Source organism: Miscanthus floridulus, chromosome 7 (assembly GCF_019320115.1).
Source record: "Miscanthus floridulus cultivar M001 chromosome 7, ASM1932011v1, whole genome shotgun sequence".
Lineage (NCBI taxonomy): Eukaryota > Viridiplantae > Streptophyta > Magnoliopsida > Poales > Poaceae > Miscanthus > Miscanthus floridulus.
In genome coordinates, this window is record NC_089586.1 from 94,578,639 (window position 1) to 94,597,366 (window position 18,728).

Consider the following 18,728-nt stretch of genomic DNA (forward strand, 5'->3'; position numbering starts at 1 on the left):
TGTTTGTAAAACTAATCTACGTTTCGCTACGATCACGTCAACGCGAAGTTCACGAAAAACGGAGCTAAAATGCGAAGGTTATGATTAAAACGGGTTTTCCTATAGCCCTATATTTAATTTAATCTAATCATGAAATTAAAAAGTTCCAAACTTGACTAACAGTAGCTCCAACATGTAGCTTATGAAATTACGAAGCTAACGCGATTTGAATGGATCAATTCGGAGCTAAAACGACAATTTTATAAGCGAAACAGTTCGAATGGCATTTCTGTAAATACTGAAAGCGTACTTTTGACTTAAACAGTGAACTTTACGCTTTCAAAACGAGAATGCATACTCGAGGAAATACGCCTTGGACTGCGGGTTCAATTCGGTGAAACTAGGAGGGCTCTTTAGCAAATCTACCCACGAAGGGTTATCTTCTAACGTGAGCCGTCGGATTTGAAATGAACGGCCAGAAATCGATCCGGGGAGAGAGAAGAAAGGGGTGGCCGGCCGGAACAGTGACTCCGGCGAGGCTAGCCATGGCCGGCGGCAAAGAGCACGCCGGCGAGCTCGGTTAGGGGGGCTAGGGTCCGCCAAACGGGGAACCGAGGGCACCCGAGAGTTCAGGGGGAGAAGGGGGTCGCGCTCAGGTCGAGAAGACGGCCGGAGGGGAAGGCCGGGGCGGCAGCGCCATGGCCGGCGGGTGAGAGCTCGTGGACGCACCCAAAACAAGGTCTACGGCCAACGAAACGGGAAATAAGTTGCACTGGGAGAGAGAGGGGAACAAGGCGAAGCTCACAGCGGGGAAGGATGGAGTCGACGGTGGCTCGGGGAAGACGGCGACGCGGACGGCGGACGGCAGTCCTCGGAGCTCCTCCGTGCGGCAGTTGCGGCCGGGGCGAGGCGAAAATGGAGCGGGGAGCGAGAGAGAGACACGCGGGGGGGGGGGGGGGCTCGGCTTCGCTTAAAAAGAAGCCGAGGCGCGCGAGGGGGCGCTCCCACGACGCCAGGGCGGCGGTTGCGGCCTCGCGACATGGCCGGGCGGTTCCGAGGGCGCGGGGCAGAGGTGGGGGACGCGCTGACGGGCGGGGGCGGGCTGTCAGCGGCTGGGCGCGGGAAGCAGGCGCGCGGTGCTGGGCCGGCGGTTGCCTGGTGCGGGCGCAGGCGCAGCTGCTGGGCTGGGCGCGGCTGTCGCTGGGCTGCGCGAAGCTGGGCCGGGTGGGAAAAAGGGGAGGCGAGCTGGGTTGGGGCTGGTGCTGGGCCGCGAAAAAAAAGAGAGGGGCCAGCGGGCCGAATGTGAGGAAGGGGAGGAGATGGAAGGAAATTTCCTTTTTCTTTTTATAAATAAAATTTTCAAACTCATTTTCAAAAGGTTTTTAAAATCTTTTAGCATTTGAACAAAACCACCCGTCACAGAAATAAATATGCAATAGCATGAATGCATCAACATGTTTGTATTCTTGTATTTTCTTTTAATTTCATAAATTAAATATTATTTCCTAAATTTGAAATGCACATATAATTGCATATTTAAATCAAATTTACTATTTTAAAAAGAATTCAAATTTTAGGGTGTTACAATGGCCTCCTTTTAAAATAGTCAGCTAGTTTTCACATCCCCCATACCCAACCAACCATATCTACTCCCTCTGCTTTTAATATATGACACAATTGAATTCATCTCAACAGTATCCCAACCTAGCCTTAATATGGTATTAACATATATTTAAGCCTTATAATGTCTGTTTACTCCAAAGGAATATCAAAGGGCAGAAAGATATAGCCGCTATGGTCTACACTAAACCCAACACCCCCCCCCCAACCACACACACACACACACTTCTCAATATGTTTCAATTTTCTAATCAAAAAATTATATTTGCAGTACTATCTCAAATATTTTAGTTAAATATATAAATATATCTAAAGTAACAACTTATATGTCATGGTTATTAATATAATTTTAAATAACTTGTTAGTATTTAGTATATGAGTTGTTAAAATAAATATTTGTCATGATTGTTGAAACATAACATATATATTTATCACTCACGCTTGCATGTGTACTTGATCTGTAAAATGGTACAACATGTATGCTTACTTTAATCAAAATTTAATATATTAATAGGGTAATGTAGAAACATATATAATGATTTATGTTTATTAAATATTTTTTTTTGTAATAGAAGATGTTGATAATTTAGATGTAGATTTGGGAGCATACTTGTTGTAATAATAACAGAAGTGGTAACTTAGGTGCAAATTTAAGGCGCTATGTAGATTATCTTTCATAATAGTTGGTGGGTAATTACATACAAATTTACTTTAGATCATATTTCTTAATGGTGCATGTGAATAATTAGATTCATGGGTTACTCTATGTTGTTTTACACAATCATAGATGTGGGCAACTATTCAGAAAACAAAATAGATCCAATAGTTATTATTACGACTTTTATTTTATTATCAATGTTGATTAGAGTCTACCAAATTGATAGCCAAATCTTTCTGATTTTTGTGTGGCAGTCAGTGATGATTTCTTGGTGTTGCAATCAGTGATAATTTCTCATGTTGATTTAAGATGTCTCATCTTCTTTATTTTGATGTTGCAGTAATTGTTGTTAGATGTTGCACTTTGTTAATTATCCATGTTGCAGCAAACAGGCTGAGATGTCTCAATAGATTAATTATCATGTTGTAGCAACAAAACTGAGATTTTCCACTATATGATGTTTGATGTTGCAATAACCAATGATTTTGCCTGTTGATTAAGGATGTCTCATGTCCTTTATTTTGATGTGCAGTAACTTAATGTTGGATGTTGCACTTCATTGATTTCCTGTGTTGCAATAAAAGATTGAGATGATTTAATAGATTATTCCTCATGTTGCAGCAACAAAACTAAAATGTTCCACTACATGATGTTTGATGTTGCAATAATGATGATTTCTCATATGATTTGAGATGTTTCATCTCTTTTTTATTTGTTGAAGTAATTGATTATGTGATGATGCATGTTGTTGATTTCAGATTTGTAAAAGATTTTCACAGGTATTTATTTTAATTTTACCTCTTGGGGAAGGTGTTGTCGCACCTCTAACCTGCGATGCTTCTCTGAGCGACGCAGTGTTGTCCTCGCAGAGGTAGGTGAAAGGGATAGATTCAACTATGCGGGTGTGTAGGATGCTGGATTAAAAAGGAGGGTGTTGTTACATTGGTTGCGAGTTAAGGCATCAGACGGAAAGCTACTGTCCGAAAACCCTATCCAAAGCATTTTCATTGGGTGAAAAAACAAGACAGCGACCAATAAGAGTACTAAAGGCCTATAGGGTAGAAGTCCCTTAGCGGAGTCTATATATAAAAGGATAGGGTTAGGTGCTAGATGCAATTTGGTCTTCTCATACTCTAGTCGTCGCTACATCCTCTCTCTCTCTCTCCCTAGCACGTGCGATGGCATGCCGGCGCATGCATGTTCTATCCCTCGCACATGTGGAGATGTTGCTGCTACATTGATCGGCAAGACGGATGTGTGGCTATTATTTAGGCGTGAGGGCATATGTTGTGTGTATACTTTCACTACATTAATGCGTTATGCGTAAGAGTTAGACAAGTCGGCTCTAACTATTTTGTCACCGTGCTACAATCCATGGTCACCTACCCCCCGCATGATATCTAAGTTGAATATAGTATATTTATTTTGTGCTAGCATAGCATATTTGTTCCGCTCCGAGAATGAGATTAGACATTTAGTAATCCACATCGGCAGCTCAAGGTCAATCTAACTAGACAAAAATATAGTCCTATGTTTTGAGATTTTTGTTTGCTTCACTTCAAAACGCCAAAGGGGCGGCTAAAAGTTCGGAAAATAACGTTTGTCACGTTAGGGGAAACGTTGTGCGAACGACAAAATGTAGTACAAGAAGGGGACCGTGCGGCCATCTTCAAGTTTCAATTCAACACTTGTACTAGTTGGCCATGTGCGACCAGACAGCGGTCACGCGCGCACGTAGGAGTACTCCGTGTTTGAAGTCTGCACTGCAAGTGGTAGCGTCCGCCAATAGAAGGCCAGAAGGCGTCGTGCCTAGTAGTAGGTTTGACTCGGTGGGCCCGCGCACGAGGGCCCGTTGACACTTTGACCGCTGAGCTGCTTGCAGCACAGTACAGACCACCATCACTGTAGCAGCCGGCTGGCTCGGTCTGGTCAATCCTTTGATGGGCGAGCATGTTTTCCTTACAAAGAAACTTCTGCTCGATCGGTTCTTCAGAGTTCAGAGCATATATACCTCGAAGTCCCATACTCTGAGATCTGTCACGGTCAAAAATGGCAGTTCAGTAGGAGTACTTCAGTTTCCCTCGCTTGGCCTTTTGTGCCAGTTTTCATATTTTGTTGAAACGAACAAATGAATACCATTAAACTATTTGGTTGTAACATTGGAAACGTAAATGGAAACAAATGAAAGTTGTGGATGTTACGGCGAGATATACCATTTGAACTAATTTCATTTTACCAAACAGCACGTGAACTTTGTTTAGTATGTACACCCTCAATCCTAAGATAGAAGTCGTTCTCGTTTTCGAGAAGTCAGTTTTTTTAAACTTTGATCAATTATATATAAAAAATATTGATATTTATAATATATAATTAGTATTATTAGATGGATTGTTGAATATATTTTTATAATAAATTTATTTGGAGATCTAAATGTTACATGTATTTTCTATAAATCTAGTCAAAGTCGAGAAAGTTTAACATGTACGTATCTCGTAACGATTTTCTTTTTGAGATGGAGGGAGCAGAGTACTAGTCTTACGTTCAGTAAACAACTGATCAAGTGGTTTCAGTAGCCAAAGAGATGCTGCCAGGGGCTTGTTGTCGCAGCCCACGTCCACCTCAGCTTGGCCAAATATTGACCCAGAAGAAAAAGAAACCATCAACGCCGCCGCTGCGTCTGCGTGCTCCACTGTCTGACGACCAATCGCCTCAAGAAACTTCTCATTTGGCTCCGTGCATGGCCATCGCCGACTTCGTCTCCCCGGCTGACAGAGACATCTTTGGATCGCTCTAGCTTATCCGTCGAGGTCGAGGTAGAGGTGCACGCACTGCACTGCACGGCCGATCGAGACGCGGTGCACACTTCTTACTTGTATAAGCTCTGACTGAAACAGTAGTAGTGCATGTACTACATCGAGGCTACCGCCCCGGATTGGATGCAGTCGGGTCGCAGGCGTCTCGTTCTCTCCATCAATTATTTGGTGTCCTATTGCAGAGCGCGAGAGCTTGTGGTGTGTCGTTCTCGACAGTGACAGATACGCTGATGATGTGTTCTCGCCGCGCATCTTAGCAGGAGGTTTCTTCGTATGCCTTACAGAAACGTGTTGATTTGATAGATTCGGGCAAGGACTCAAGCAAGTGTGTGCTAGTAGTATATTTGACCACAACGCTTTTCTTGAACTTGTTTTTTCTCTAACCATAAACTTTGATGGATTCTTGTACAACAGGTTCGCACGATTTAAGTTCTGTCCTTTTAAATCAGCCTGGTATACTAATTCCTCAAGCTACTTTTTTTCTCTCGAATACGTGAAAGATTTGCGCATCTTTATATTAAGGTAGAAAGGTTTGATGCACACAATGCGCTTCCAACGAGCGCCTTAGGAGGTCTACGGGATTACAGTCATAGGCTGAACCAGACGTTTGTAGCAATCGGATACATATTTTGATATTACACAAATATAAACAACAACCAGGGCGAGGCAAGAGCACAGCCTAGGAAGGTGGCTTTCGTTTCCGCTGTTGCCAGCGCGACTCCTTCTTGCCACTCTGGAAGAGTGCTTCCATCGCTTCAGCATTGGGAGCATTGGGCCCGGGCTCATAGAGCGCTTCGTATGCCTTCATCGCAGATGCACTTGGGGTTGACCGACCCGTGACCAGACCCAATCGCTGCATGATTAGGACCTCACCTTGCTTGGAAGCAGGCACCCAGGAGAGGCTTTGAGTCGCTAAACGCTTGCTTCGTAGCGGCAGCACCGCATTTGTAGGCCGCTGCTTGGGCGGCTCCTGAATCTGTGGGGAGTCCCTCTTGCGCACCACTTTCTTGGTGAAGTTGTTGAGGCGGCGCTTGAAGGAGTTGTCGTTATCCACGATCTGGTTGCCATCCACCGACGGTGTACTAACAAGGTCAGCATCCGCCGTGAGGTCAACCGGACCGACGCCTGGTGGGTAACCCTCTTCACCCACCGTGGGAGCATCGACGCCCGAATTGGCGTTGAACACCAACCGCCTTGGCGTGACCTGTGTCACCGGGCCTGGTCACTGGTGGTGGTGCTTGCTTGGACGACGTCTGCTGTGTAAGGCCGCAAGTGCAGAGACAGGTGACCACCATGGGGGCCTCGTCCTCCAGCTGGGTAACCACCTGGGTTGGGTGCCCAGGAGGAGGGCACGTGATGATCTGTCTGCTAGCGAGCGTGGTCGCAAGCTCCATCAGCATCGGGTCCTTCGTGATGTCGCCAGCGTCAGCGGGTCGAGCTCGATAAGGCCCGTCTCCGTGGTCCGCACATAGTGCCTAGCTGGGGCTCCAGCAGCGTCGGTCGTGTCACTCCGCGCTGCTGGCGCGTCCCCTACCGACCGATCGCGGTGCCTTCATCGCCGGCATCTGCGTCTACGTCTGGGTCGGGCTCCAGCAGCGACAATGGTGTCAGCCGACGCTTTCGGAGCGGCCCCTGCCGATCGACCGCAGCGCCTCCGTTGTGGCCTTCTGCAGTCGTCGCTGCCAGGACCGTCATTGTCCACCAGCACGGCCCCACTAGAGTCTCGAACAGGCCGTTGTTGCTGGCTACCCGCGGCTCTAGCAGCGCCCGAGCATCCTGAGCCTGCAAACCGTGGCTGCTTGCAGTCACGCGCAAGTTGTCGGAATCCCTTGCAGTGCAGACACCGCTGGGACAGCCCTGTATGTTGCTACCCGATGTGCGGAGGATAGACAATTGAGGCACTTGCCGAGAAGATCTACCGGGATGCATCTCGAAGGTCGACGTCCCGCATACCGCTTCGGTGCTGCCCCATCAATGCTGCTAACCGGTCCTTGCCACAAGACCTTGCGCCAGCCATCAGGGTCTGGGGCGGAGATGCGGCGGCGGTTGCCGGTAGGTACCCGTTGGCCGAGCCTTTGATGTACAGGCATGCGCCGGTTGCCATCACTGGCGACCCGGGAGGCACCGCCGCCATCGTCCCTGCCGCCATCCACTACCTGACTATTAGAATGATCTACTGTTTCATTGTGTGAACACACAGCAAGGGAAGACGCCGCCGAAAAGGCCCCCTGCCATGGTACTGTAGCCGCTGCAGAGGCAGGCGCCGAATAGCTCACTTGCCGCACTGTAGCCACATGCAGGGACAGGCGCAGAAGTTCGTCCTGCTGTGTTATCTAGTTACTGTTACAATATGTGCGCTGTACTAGGACTAGATGGATAGAGTTGTATAAATAGACTACTACGGCAACTCAGTAAAGAGAGTTCAGATTTACCATCTCTCATACAGGGCTTCGGCCAACGCTGGTGTCTTGAACTATGTGTGTATGCTCTGTTCTCTCTCTTCTTCAACCTCTAGCCATAGTGTATGGGGACGGACAACGCTTGTTCGTGGTCAGCTTAGCTAGTGGGTGCTCGGCAATACTAGCGGGTGCTCGACAAGACTGGTAAGTGATTCACTCACCTGAGCCGGTGATCCTGTGGGCTAACACTGACAGCCTGCAATTTCTCTTAGGCTAGCTTCTGAACTTGCAGGCAGTACATTTGACCAAAAACACATATTTAGCCAAATCTGACCATACACTTTGGTGGCATCTCGTCGTCTACATTAATTAATCTGACTGCTTTATTTTCCGAAGAGTTCGTATCTGATTGACGCCGATGCATGTCCCTGAAAATCAACTTGGCACAAGTAATTCATCACATTCCCAACCCGAAAGTGTGCAACTTTTATACGCTTCTGAACTAGCCAAACCGTCGGTTAATTTCTTAATTGTACCGGGCAGCAACTGGGCTCTTGTATGTGTGGTGCAGCTAGCTGTTAGCCACTTCGAGTTAAAAATAAAACCTCACAAGAGCTGGGCCTGGTCACACGACAAGCCTTGCGCGGCACTTCATCGATCACCGGGAAGACATCAGCAATACAACTTGAATTTTCGTTACGTTCATACCGGTTATTAAAATTCGTCATAGCGTACGTATTGCGTTTCAGTTTCTTTTGTAAGCCACCATGTTCTGCAGCGCTACTTCAGCAGCACTTTTCAGCGAACGAACAATATTTTTCTTTCACAACATTTCAACATAAGCTAAATTTCAGTGAAACGAACACAGCACGTATTGCGTTGCATGAATCGACGGAGTTACATACTTTAGCTGCGCTGTAACACTAACATCGTCTATGAAGACTAACACACAAGTCAATCCGCGTCACAACTCACAACTACTGATGGTGTATTCTATACTACCATACACCAAGTCGTGTACGTAGCCTGCTAGTCTTTTAACCAATCAATCAAACGTACTTGCAGAAACCGCTGGGGTTCCTCATCATCCCCTGGGCGAGTTGAACTTCAATGCAAGGTCCCCGGCGCTAGATCTCGTCCCCGGCGCGACCTCCCTGGGACCAAATCAGCCTGAAAAACGCCTACTCCATCGAACAGTTGAACTGATCGATGGTCCGACCCCGTCTTTCCACTTGATGGTCATACAAGTATCTCAACAGTAGGCAATAGCAATTAGCTGATGGGAAAAGTCGTTTACGCATCAAAGCACACTGGCGACCAAGCCGTCCCCTGTTTCAGAGAGGTGAAGTGCATGCATCAATGCATGTGTGTACCAATTGTCAAAGCAGGATAACGATTGGGTGCACTGACACTGATTGAGTTCTATGCATGACATCTTCCTCTCTGAATCCAACGGGAAAATAAAAAGTTGTTATGACATCGTCGTCTTGTGAACTGGTTTTCCCAAAAGGAGAAAGGAGCGAAATCTGACTCCCGTTTTTCTTCCGATCCGATCGAGCGACCTTTTATTTTCCAGCAGAACGTTGGAGCAAGCACTACGGGAGTACATACAGAAACTGTAAAAAGTTACGGCTCGTTCCAACTTCTCCACTAATCAGGATGGCTATTGTCAGCGATAGGATTTGCCTTTAATTAGTCCTCCGGATAAACAACAACGTGAGGAAACGGTCTAAAGTTCTTGCTATCTGACAGTGTGAGCATAATCATAGAAATAACGGCCTGATCTTTAGCCCGGCCCCCTGTAGTCAAAAAATAAATCAATCAATTTTTCCAAGAGTTTTGAGGTGCCATCAACATCTATCTAGCTAGTTAATGTTCACCATTGAATTAACTAACCAAGTGATTCCTCAGCACCTTCAAGACTTCGTAGAGTTGAAAACTCAAACTTTTAACTTTTGAACTGAAGCTTGCAATTTGAAATACAGTTTCCTGTTCGATGTTTGCAACTGTCAGCTCAGCAGAGTAGGAAACTGATCCACCAGCTACGTAGTAAGCTTTACTGCAACGGCATTATAGACTATATACTAGTGTTTCAGGCTTTGGAATTTCCAACCAAATGCCATTCCTGGACTCGTTGTTTTTTTTTTTTTAAAATAAACACCCAGTTCTTAATCTAGTAGACTCTAGTCGTCAGTGACAATAATCTATTTTTTCCTTAAAAACTTGCCAATATGCCTATTTGAAAGATAGTTTAAAGTAACTACCTAAATTTATATCTGCATTATCCACCTATGTAATTATGAAAAATTACAAAAAGTAATCACTACATGTTTATTTAAATTATCTATATAATAAGCCATCCTAAAAAATAATTTGATGTAATTCTCTAAATTTGCCTCTAAGTTACCATTGTGAAAGCCCTAATTCTGCATCTAAATTACTATAATTTATAAAAATATCTAAAATTACTCCTACACATTTCTTTTTTCTAAATTATCCATTTATGTCATTGCTGATAATCATTTACACATGAAGCAATGAGTATACAAATTTCTACGTTAAACACATAGCTCAAAGCTGCTATTTCTGCTAAATAGATGTCAAATACACATGAGGGGCGGATACAAAGGAGAATAAAACGTACAAAACGGACAGAACAATCATATATAGACTTATGGACAACTAAATATATTCCAATTTGATAATGATTACAAAATACTACTACCCTGTCTCACAAAGAATATCATTCTAGCTTGAATCAAAGTCAAACCATTTTCAATTTAATCAAATTTATATAAAAAATATCGATTTAAGATACTAAACTTGTACATTCAATTTTGGTCTCATAAATGCTGATATTTTTCTCTATGAACTTAGTCAAATATAGGGTACTTTCCTTTTTTTTATTAAACTAGAGTGATATTCTTTGTAGGGCAAATCTAGTAATTAGCGCTAGGAACATGGCCGCGTTCAACGTTCCCATGTTCTATATTCTGGAAACGTCCACGATCTAGGAGGAAACATTTACGTTCCCATGTTATAAAACAACACTTTAAGTTCTCATTCACGTTCCCATAGGGAACATGGCTGCTAAGAGCTAGTATAATACTACTATGCTAAAATATGAACAACTGAGAGAACATAGTAACGATTAGCTAGGCTTTAAATCTGTCCCTGAATGTTTAATATTATACCTTTTATTAAAAATGATTAGACCCCATAGATCGGAGAACACACGTTGAGGCCAAACAAAGTACGCGTGATATAGTCACACAGAGAACCAAAATTTTCGCATATGGAACGGACATGTCATGTTCACCTCACTGTTGCATCTCTCGGGCGTCACAACCAACCAACGGAGCTTTTTGTTATTATTATGATGAAAATCATATGATATGGTATCGTCTCACAGGAAACACATGCATGCTCATCCGTTCCCATATACTTTAAGCCGACACTGGACTGGAGGCCGGAGGGTAAAAACAAACGGAGGAACAAGAAACGACGACAGAAGCAACGCCGAATCACGTACGCGGATCCAAGCAAACTTGATAAAAAAATGAACGAATTCAAAGCGTAGCCTTTAAACTATTCGCATCCCCTGTTCCTTGTGTCACGCTAGGGCCGAAAAACCTCCCCTTCTGGGAAGCTCCCTGCTTTGACCACGTTTTGGTTTTGCCCTTTTCTATCCCGAGAGGGGGCCCCGTCCGCTCTCGTCGCGGCACCACTTCACCGGGGGGCGTATAAATAAATAGCCCAGCCCGCCCCCTCCCAGTCCACACAGCAACAGCAACAGCAACCACCGGCACTCCACCGAGGTAGCCACAGCCCGAGCTCACACAGCAAGCTCCCCAGCTCGGTCTTCTCGCCAGGACCCGGCAAGCAAAGCCGCGCTCTCTCGGCGTACGCGAACGGACGGACGTTGATCGCCGGCAGATCGAGACATGGGGCGCGCTCCGTGCTGCGAGAAGATGGGGCTGAAGAGGGGTCCGTGGACGCCGGAGGAGGACAGGGCCCTGGTGGCGCACATCGAGCGCCACGGCCACAGCAACTGGCGCGCGCTGCCCAAGCAGGCGGGCCTGCTCCGCTGCGGCAAGAGCTGCCGCCTCCGCTGGATCAACTACCTGCGCCCGGACATCAAGCGCGGCAACTTCGGCCGGGAGGAGGAGGACGCCATCATCCAGCTCCACCAAATGCTCGGCAACAGGTGCTTATCTATCTTGATTAATTTATAGAACATGCATGCATGACCCAATCAGCCACTTGCTGTCTCGTAAATTACGGCGAAATCAAAGAACATACGCACTAAACAGCTCATTTGTGTATGATTTTCAGATGGTCGGCAATTGCTGCCAGGCTGCCGGGGAGGACGGACAACGAGATCAAGAACGTCTGGCACACCCACCTCAAGAAGCGCCAGGAGCCTACTAAGCCAGCCAGCCAGGCGCCCAAGCGCAAGCCCAAGAAGCAGCAGCAGCAGCAGCAGCCGGAGGCCGTGACGACGCTCGAGGGCCCGACCGCCACGGTGCCGGTGTCGGCGGAGCAGTCACTCTCCACGTCGACCACCAGCACCACCACTGACTACTCGGCGGCGGCTTCGTCGATGGAGAACGCGGACAGCTTCACCTCGGAGGAGGAGGACTACCAGATTGACGACAGCTTCTGGTCCGAGACGCTGGCGATGACGGCGGACAGCTCCGACGACTCCGGGATGCATGCAGAGGGCAGCACCTTCGGCGCGTCGTCGGTGACGTCGACCAGCGACGACGACATGGACTTCTGGCTCAAGCTGTTCATGCAGGCCAGCGACATGCAGAATTTGCCCCAGATTTAGGCAGGGAATGAACCTGCTAGATGGTGGTTACCTCTCGATCGACCGGCTGATGATCAGCCTGGCTCGTCGTGGATTATAAGTTAAAATAGTATTTTTCTCTCACACCAAACCAACCAGCAGTAAATAATCTACGATCGTTTACGACGAAACGAACAGGCTGATTCTTGGCCTCACAATTCTTTCAATCTTTGTTCTTCTCCGTTTCGGTGGATGTATATCTGGCTGAAAACCTGTGCAGCGGAAAACAATTGTATTGCTTCATCATGGCGGTGTTCACTTGTGTCCCTTTGCTGCTGTCACCTGTGCAGCTGTGCTTTCGCCGCTACCTTTATCCGGAGGGCGCCCCGGCTACATGACCACAAGTCCATAACCACCCAGCTCCGATCTCCCTTTCCTCCCTCTGCCCCTCGTCCATTTTTGCTGTCGACTAGGGTATATGTAGCAGCCGTCTCCGAGTCTCCATTCTCCAAGTAGCCGTCGCCTCGAGCATGGCCGACATGCGGCCATGCGGAGGCGGCCCTGCGCGTTTCCTCAGAGCCGACGGCAGCAGCGAGAGCAACTTGAGGAACTCTCCAACCGCTGTTTCTCTACCTCTGAGACTCATGGCCCACAGGTCACGGCCTCATGTAATCAAAAGGTTTGTCTTAAAGGACAATATAACAATTGATAAATGTTTCACAACTCACAAGAAAATAAAATAAAATGTTTAGCACTGAATGTCTGCGAAAGAAGCCTCGTGCTCTAATAAAACCTCGTTTCACTACGGGAGAGGCAAAATTCTCCGAGTGTCGCTGGCTTTCTCGAGTGCCAAAAATCGAGCACTCGGGAAAGAGAATCTTCTTCGAGTGTTGCACTCGGGGAAGAATTGCACTCGGGGAAGAGAGGCTTTCCCGAGTGCCGTAGAGATCCTGGCACTCGGTAAAGAGCAGCACTCGGCAAAGGCCCTCTTCCCCGAGTGCAACACTCGGGGAAGATCGGCACTCGGCAAAGAAACATGTTACTTGACGGTTCACCCCGCCCACGCCGTTAACACTTAAAAAAACAAAAATTCTTCCCCGAGTGCCAGGGAAGGCACTCGGGGAAGAGGCCCTTTTCCGAGTGTCAGAACAGGACACTCGGGGAAGAGGCTGCCTTCCCCGAGTGCCCTGTCCTGGCACTCGGGAAAGGGCCTCTTCCCCGAGTGCCTTCCCTGGCACTCGGGGAAGAATTTTTGTTTTTTTACCTCTTTTTTTTGTGAGGCCTTCCCACATTATTTAAAACTGTCTGTTCAAATTTGGGGCAATTTTGACTTTTTTTGTTATATTTCGTTAGTTTTTTTCGTTTCGTTGAATTTTTTTGCATACTTCGAATTTGAACTGCAGGTACATGAAATAATGGAATTTGGTGATTCAAAAAATTATATTAATGATATTTGGTATATGTTGAGGCCTTATCCAGGAACTCGCATGAAATTTCAAGCATCTTGTTGACGTAACATGACGAACAACTTGCGGGAAAAGTGTATTTAAATTATATAAAATCCGAACGAAGTCCGAAAATCACAAAACTTGTCTGGGCGTCGTGTTATCGCATGTAGAGGCTATGATAAAAAATTGAGAAGGTTTCGAGTAAGTTGCGATGTCGGATGCCTAAAACCCAGACATCTCCGCATGTGATCACTTGGAGAGGCATGCGGAGATGTTTGCGTTTTAGGCATCCGACATCGCAACTTGCTCGAAACCTTTTCGATTTTTTATCATAGCCTCTACATGCGATAACACGACGCCCAGATAAGTTTCGTGATTTTCGGACTTCGTTCGGATTTTATATAATTTAAATACACTTTTCCCGCAAGTTGTTCGTCATGTTACGTCAACAAGATACTCGACATTTCACGCGAGTTCCTGGATAAGGCATCAACATACACCAAATATCATTAATATAATTTTTTGAATCACCAAATTCCATTATTTCATGCACCTGCGGTTCAAATTCGAAGTATGCAAAAAAAATTCAACGAAACGAAAAAAAACTAACCAAATATAACAAAAAAAAATCAAAATTATCCTAAATTTGAACAGGGAGTTTTGAATAATGTGGGAAGGCCTCACAAAAAAAAATAGGCAGAAAAAATAAAAAAAACAAAATTTCTTCCCCGAGTGTCTTTCCTGGCACTCGGGGAAGAGGCCCTTTACCGAGTGCCAGGACAGGAGACTCGGGGAAGACTTAAAAAAAGGGGAAGACTTAAAAAAAAAAGGCCCAGCAGGCCTTATCTAGACCTAACCGGCCACCCCACCCCACACGCCCACGCCGCAAGCCCACCATTACGCGCGACCCAGCCGCCGAAAGCCCCCTCCAAGGAGGCGATCGCCGCGCCCGCGCCACCGCAACGACGTTGCAAGGCCCCAGAGACAAAGAGCACAACTCGCCGCCGCCCGCCAGCTAGCCCCCCGAGCTACGCGCCCACGAAGCCCCCGCCGCCGCCGTAGATAGCCCCCCGACGCCGCGCGCCACAGTAGGCCCCGCCGGGCGCGCCACCGCAGCCCGAGACGGCTGACGCGGCCCCCGCAGGCGCCGACCCTGTCCCTGCGCGTACGAGGCCCGTCCGGCCGGCTGCCCCCTCCCCTGCCCCTGCGGCGGCCCGAGGCAAGCCGCCTGGCGTCCCAGCCCCGGCTCCCGGCCCCGTCCAGCAGCGTTGTTCTCCTCTGCTATGAAGTCGCTTGGCACCAGTTCGATGGTGAGACATCCCTTCATCTTCACATGCTGGGATTCATGTGCTGAAATGGCAAGAGATGTGGGTGCAGCCAAGGGGGCATACAGCCGTAGTGGTCTTATATTCTGTGGCGGTGGCAGAGATCTGTATTATCCAGAGTGTGAGGCGTCATGGAAGACCTAGGGGCATTGCATTCTTGTCTTCATGAAGTCACTAGCACTAGATTGAAATGAGCAATTCCTTCATCTTGGCATGCTCTGATACGTGTGCTTAAAATGGCAAGAGTCGTGCCTGGCAGCAGCATTGGAAATCTTTACGATGGAGAGCGCGAGGGTCGGGGACTGAAGACTTAGGGGCACCGTGTTCTTGTTTGCTCAAAGTCCCTGGGCAGTAGTTTGTGGTGAACAATTCCCCATCTTAGCAGCTTCGATAATCTGTCGTGTTCTCAAAATGGCAAGAGAATGGGTACTGGTGTATGCGTCCACACCAGTCATAGATATAGCGGCAGAGATCTGTAGGACCGAGAGTATGAGGCGTCATGGAAGACCTAGGGGCACCATGTCTTCTTGAAGTCACTGGGTGCCAATTTGACATGAGCAATTCCTTCATCTTTGTATGATCGGATTGAATCTGGCCATACCCTTGTGCTGAAAATGACATGGAATCTGGTGTATGCATCCACAGTGGTCATATATATAGCGGCGACCACAATGATGCCATGTACAAGCCAAGTGTTCCTAGAAGTCTTGTTTTTATTTGATATAGTTAAAGTGAAGTATTGTTGTCCTGTTTTAATCTAACATAATTGCTCATGGTTTCATTTTAGTCTTTGTTGTTCTGAATCTACCTTTTCTGAAATTAGAGTTCTCAAATCTAGTTATACTAACTGCATTCTTCTGATATGGAAAATTCCTCCCTGTGGTTTCTAAATAGATTTCAGAAATATATGGAATATGCAATATGAGTTCTGCAATCAAGCCGTCCAGAAATGGCTTGAGCCAGCTTATAGCTTTAAAACATCCTTCACACAGCAGACATGCAGTTCTGATAAGAACTTCTATTTTTGAACTTGCTCGTGAGGGAGAAAACATTTTGGATTTTTACTTGAGAACTTAATATTGTGTCAAAGGCCTTATTGATTATTGAGGATTTACATTATTTGAAGGGACCTTTGAGGTGTCGAGTTTACCACCTTGAGGAAGATAACACTTTTTTTTTTTTACTTTTTCACCCGCTTTCTAATTTTTTTGTGGCAACAATACTCAGTGCTACCTCCGTTACAAAAAAAATTTGCTAGTTTGCTAAATCAAACTATCTTATAAGTCAATGAGGCCTGCCTGACAGGCCGGGCTTCAGTTGTACCCATGATATTAGTTTTGTGCATTCCAGATATGCCTTCTCAACTTATCATCATCGGTTATCATATCCATTTTTCCTCTGATTATTATTACCTTTGCTGATAACCAGGGAGGAAGCCTCTGCAAGGTCTCCAGCTTGAGTTTGAGGTCAAGTCAGCTCATGATGGTGCATGGTATGAATACATATGTATCTCATACTACTTTTGTTGTTCCCTCTTTACAGTGATGTATTATTGTAATTTATGCCTAGGTAAAGATGCATTCACTTGCTGAGTGATTAGGCTAGTTAGTAGATTAACTTTACTATCATCCATGTTGCATAACTTGAGGAGGCTGCCCAATGGCCCAAGTTAAAGAATATCTGGAAGTAACTAGGTGGTCCCTCATGGAAAGAAATGGTTTTTTTTTCTGAAAGCATTGGAGGAACTTATATACTTGTATCCATACAAAAGGTTTTAAACAAATGAATAGGAAGTTATGATAAGAGTGCTTGTCTAAAGTTATTTGTTACATGTGGTGTGTGACACTTTAGTGGCACACTAACAGAGCCATACGTATATCTGTGAATTCATCCACTGTAAGTTTATAAGCACTTTCGATGGCAGTGGCGGAAGTGGTCTATGCTCTGTCCTTGACTTCAAACTAAAACAATTTTAATCTTACATGTGTGGCGATCTTATATGTTGCAGGTATGATGTTGGTGCCTTTCTGTCACATAGGTGGTTGAAATCTAGCGACCTGGTAATGAACTTGGACTTTCATTTAATATTACTGAAGTCTCTATATGATAAAGATATTTGAAGTAGTACTTTACAAAACCAGTATTCCAACAGTGAAATTATATATCATTCTGTTGTTGGCTCTCTTCGTACACTATGATTGCATTTGAAAGGAGATCTACAGTAAGAAATTCTAGAGATGATCTGCTTCATTAGTTCTACTTGTTGTGTTCAAACACGCCCATTTTATGGTCTCCTAGTTGACTGCGCAACTGAAGTCCAAAGCATACTTGGAATGTTTCAGATTTGAGATAGGGTCTGCAAGCTGTTAAGGATAGATGCTGCAGGATGTGGTAGGACTAGGAGGCCAGAGGCCAGTAACTAGAGGCATTATGTTGCTGCTTGAGTAGAGAGAAATAGAAGCAAGTTAGGAGGAGGAAGGTGGCTACATGCATGATCGTGACTCAATTTATCATCTTCTTATTTTGTGCTCTTATATTACTTTTTTTGAGCTTTTACAACTACATATACCTGGCTCATATCAAGGCTCATCCACCCAATTATCAACTTAGATTGTTTGGGCCCTCTCATTATGGACTACCCGGCCCCTTTTGACATAAATTTTTGGGTTATTTGGATCCATGTCATTACAATTTTTGCGCTTCTGAGATACAATTATATTACTATTCACCTATTTGGAAACTTGCCACTACAATTATTCTTGTACCCGATCCATGCAATTTTCTACACATCAAACGACACCAGGCCTACATGCAGATCGTCGTAATTTTCAACTTTTCTTTACACTTCTTACATTTTTATCTTGTCACTTACGTGCAATCTCCTCTCTTTTTTGCAGCATCAATCGGGGGCGGCGTCGAACCATGTCGAAGGGTCGCCGGCATCGCACGTCGGGCCATCCCCACCTGGACCATCGCCGGGATCGCACGCTGGGGTGTCCCACCCCTCACAGTCGCCGTGAGCCGCCTTCGGAGTCGTTTTTATGTATTGAACTTGTGAACTTGGAATAGTGTGTACTTTTGAACGTGTGGTTTGTAATATATTGTGGATTTCGGACAAATTTGGTCGTTTGTGATATATAAATGTGGTTTGTGACATATTGGTATTGATTTGTGGTTTGTGATATATATATATATATATATATATATATATGCTTTGTTGTTTACATGGAAAAGCAAAAAACAAAAAAAAAAGAATTTTAGAGGTGGCTTCCCCGAGTGCATGTGCTGTGGCACTCGGGGAAGAGGGATTTAAAAAAAAAAACAAATTAAAAAAAAAAACAAATTTCTTCCCTGAGTGCCTGAACTGCGGCACTCGGCAAAGAGTATTTAAAAAAAAAATTCAAAAATCTTTCCCGAGTGTTGCACTCGGGGAAGAAAATAAAAAAAAAACGACGTCGGCCGTCAGCCAACGGCGTCAAGTCTTCCCCGAGTGCCAGCACGGCACTCAGCAAAGCCTTCCCCGAGTGCACGATTTTTGACACTCGGGGAAGGCGACTTTCCCGTGAGAGGATTAGCCGGAGGCTCTTCCCCGAGTGTTGCACTCAGGGAAGGCTTCCCCGAGTGCAACTGGGCCTTCCCCGAGTGTAATTGGCACTCGGGGAATCCAGCAGTTCCTGTAGTGTTTGTTGAGCTC

The 18,728-nt window shown here is 45.9% G+C and overlaps 1 protein-coding gene and 1 long non-coding RNA gene across 2 annotated transcripts; both read left to right on the plus strand.

Moving 5' to 3' along the window:
* Positions 1 to 11,261: 11,261 nt before the first annotated feature.
* On the plus strand, positions 11,262 to 12,546 carry LOC136463859 (transcription factor MYB30-like). Its single transcript, XM_066462836.1, has 2 exons — positions 11,262 to 11,676; positions 11,805 to 12,546. Exons 1-2 carry the CDS (start codon positions 11,414 to 11,416, stop codon positions 12,301 to 12,303), a joined length of 762 nt encoding a protein of 253 aa, XP_066318933.1. The 5' UTR covers positions 11,262 to 11,413; the 3' UTR covers positions 12,304 to 12,546.
* A 3,802-nt stretch (positions 12,547 to 16,348) lies between these two features.
* On the plus strand, positions 16,349 to 18,192 carry LOC136463860 (uncharacterized). The gene is made up of 3 exons (XR_010761106.1): positions 16,349 to 16,526; positions 17,043 to 17,094; positions 17,932 to 18,192. It is a non-coding gene; the product is annotated as an uncharacterized lncRNA (long non-coding RNA).
* Positions 18,193 to 18,728: the final 536 nt, after the last annotated feature.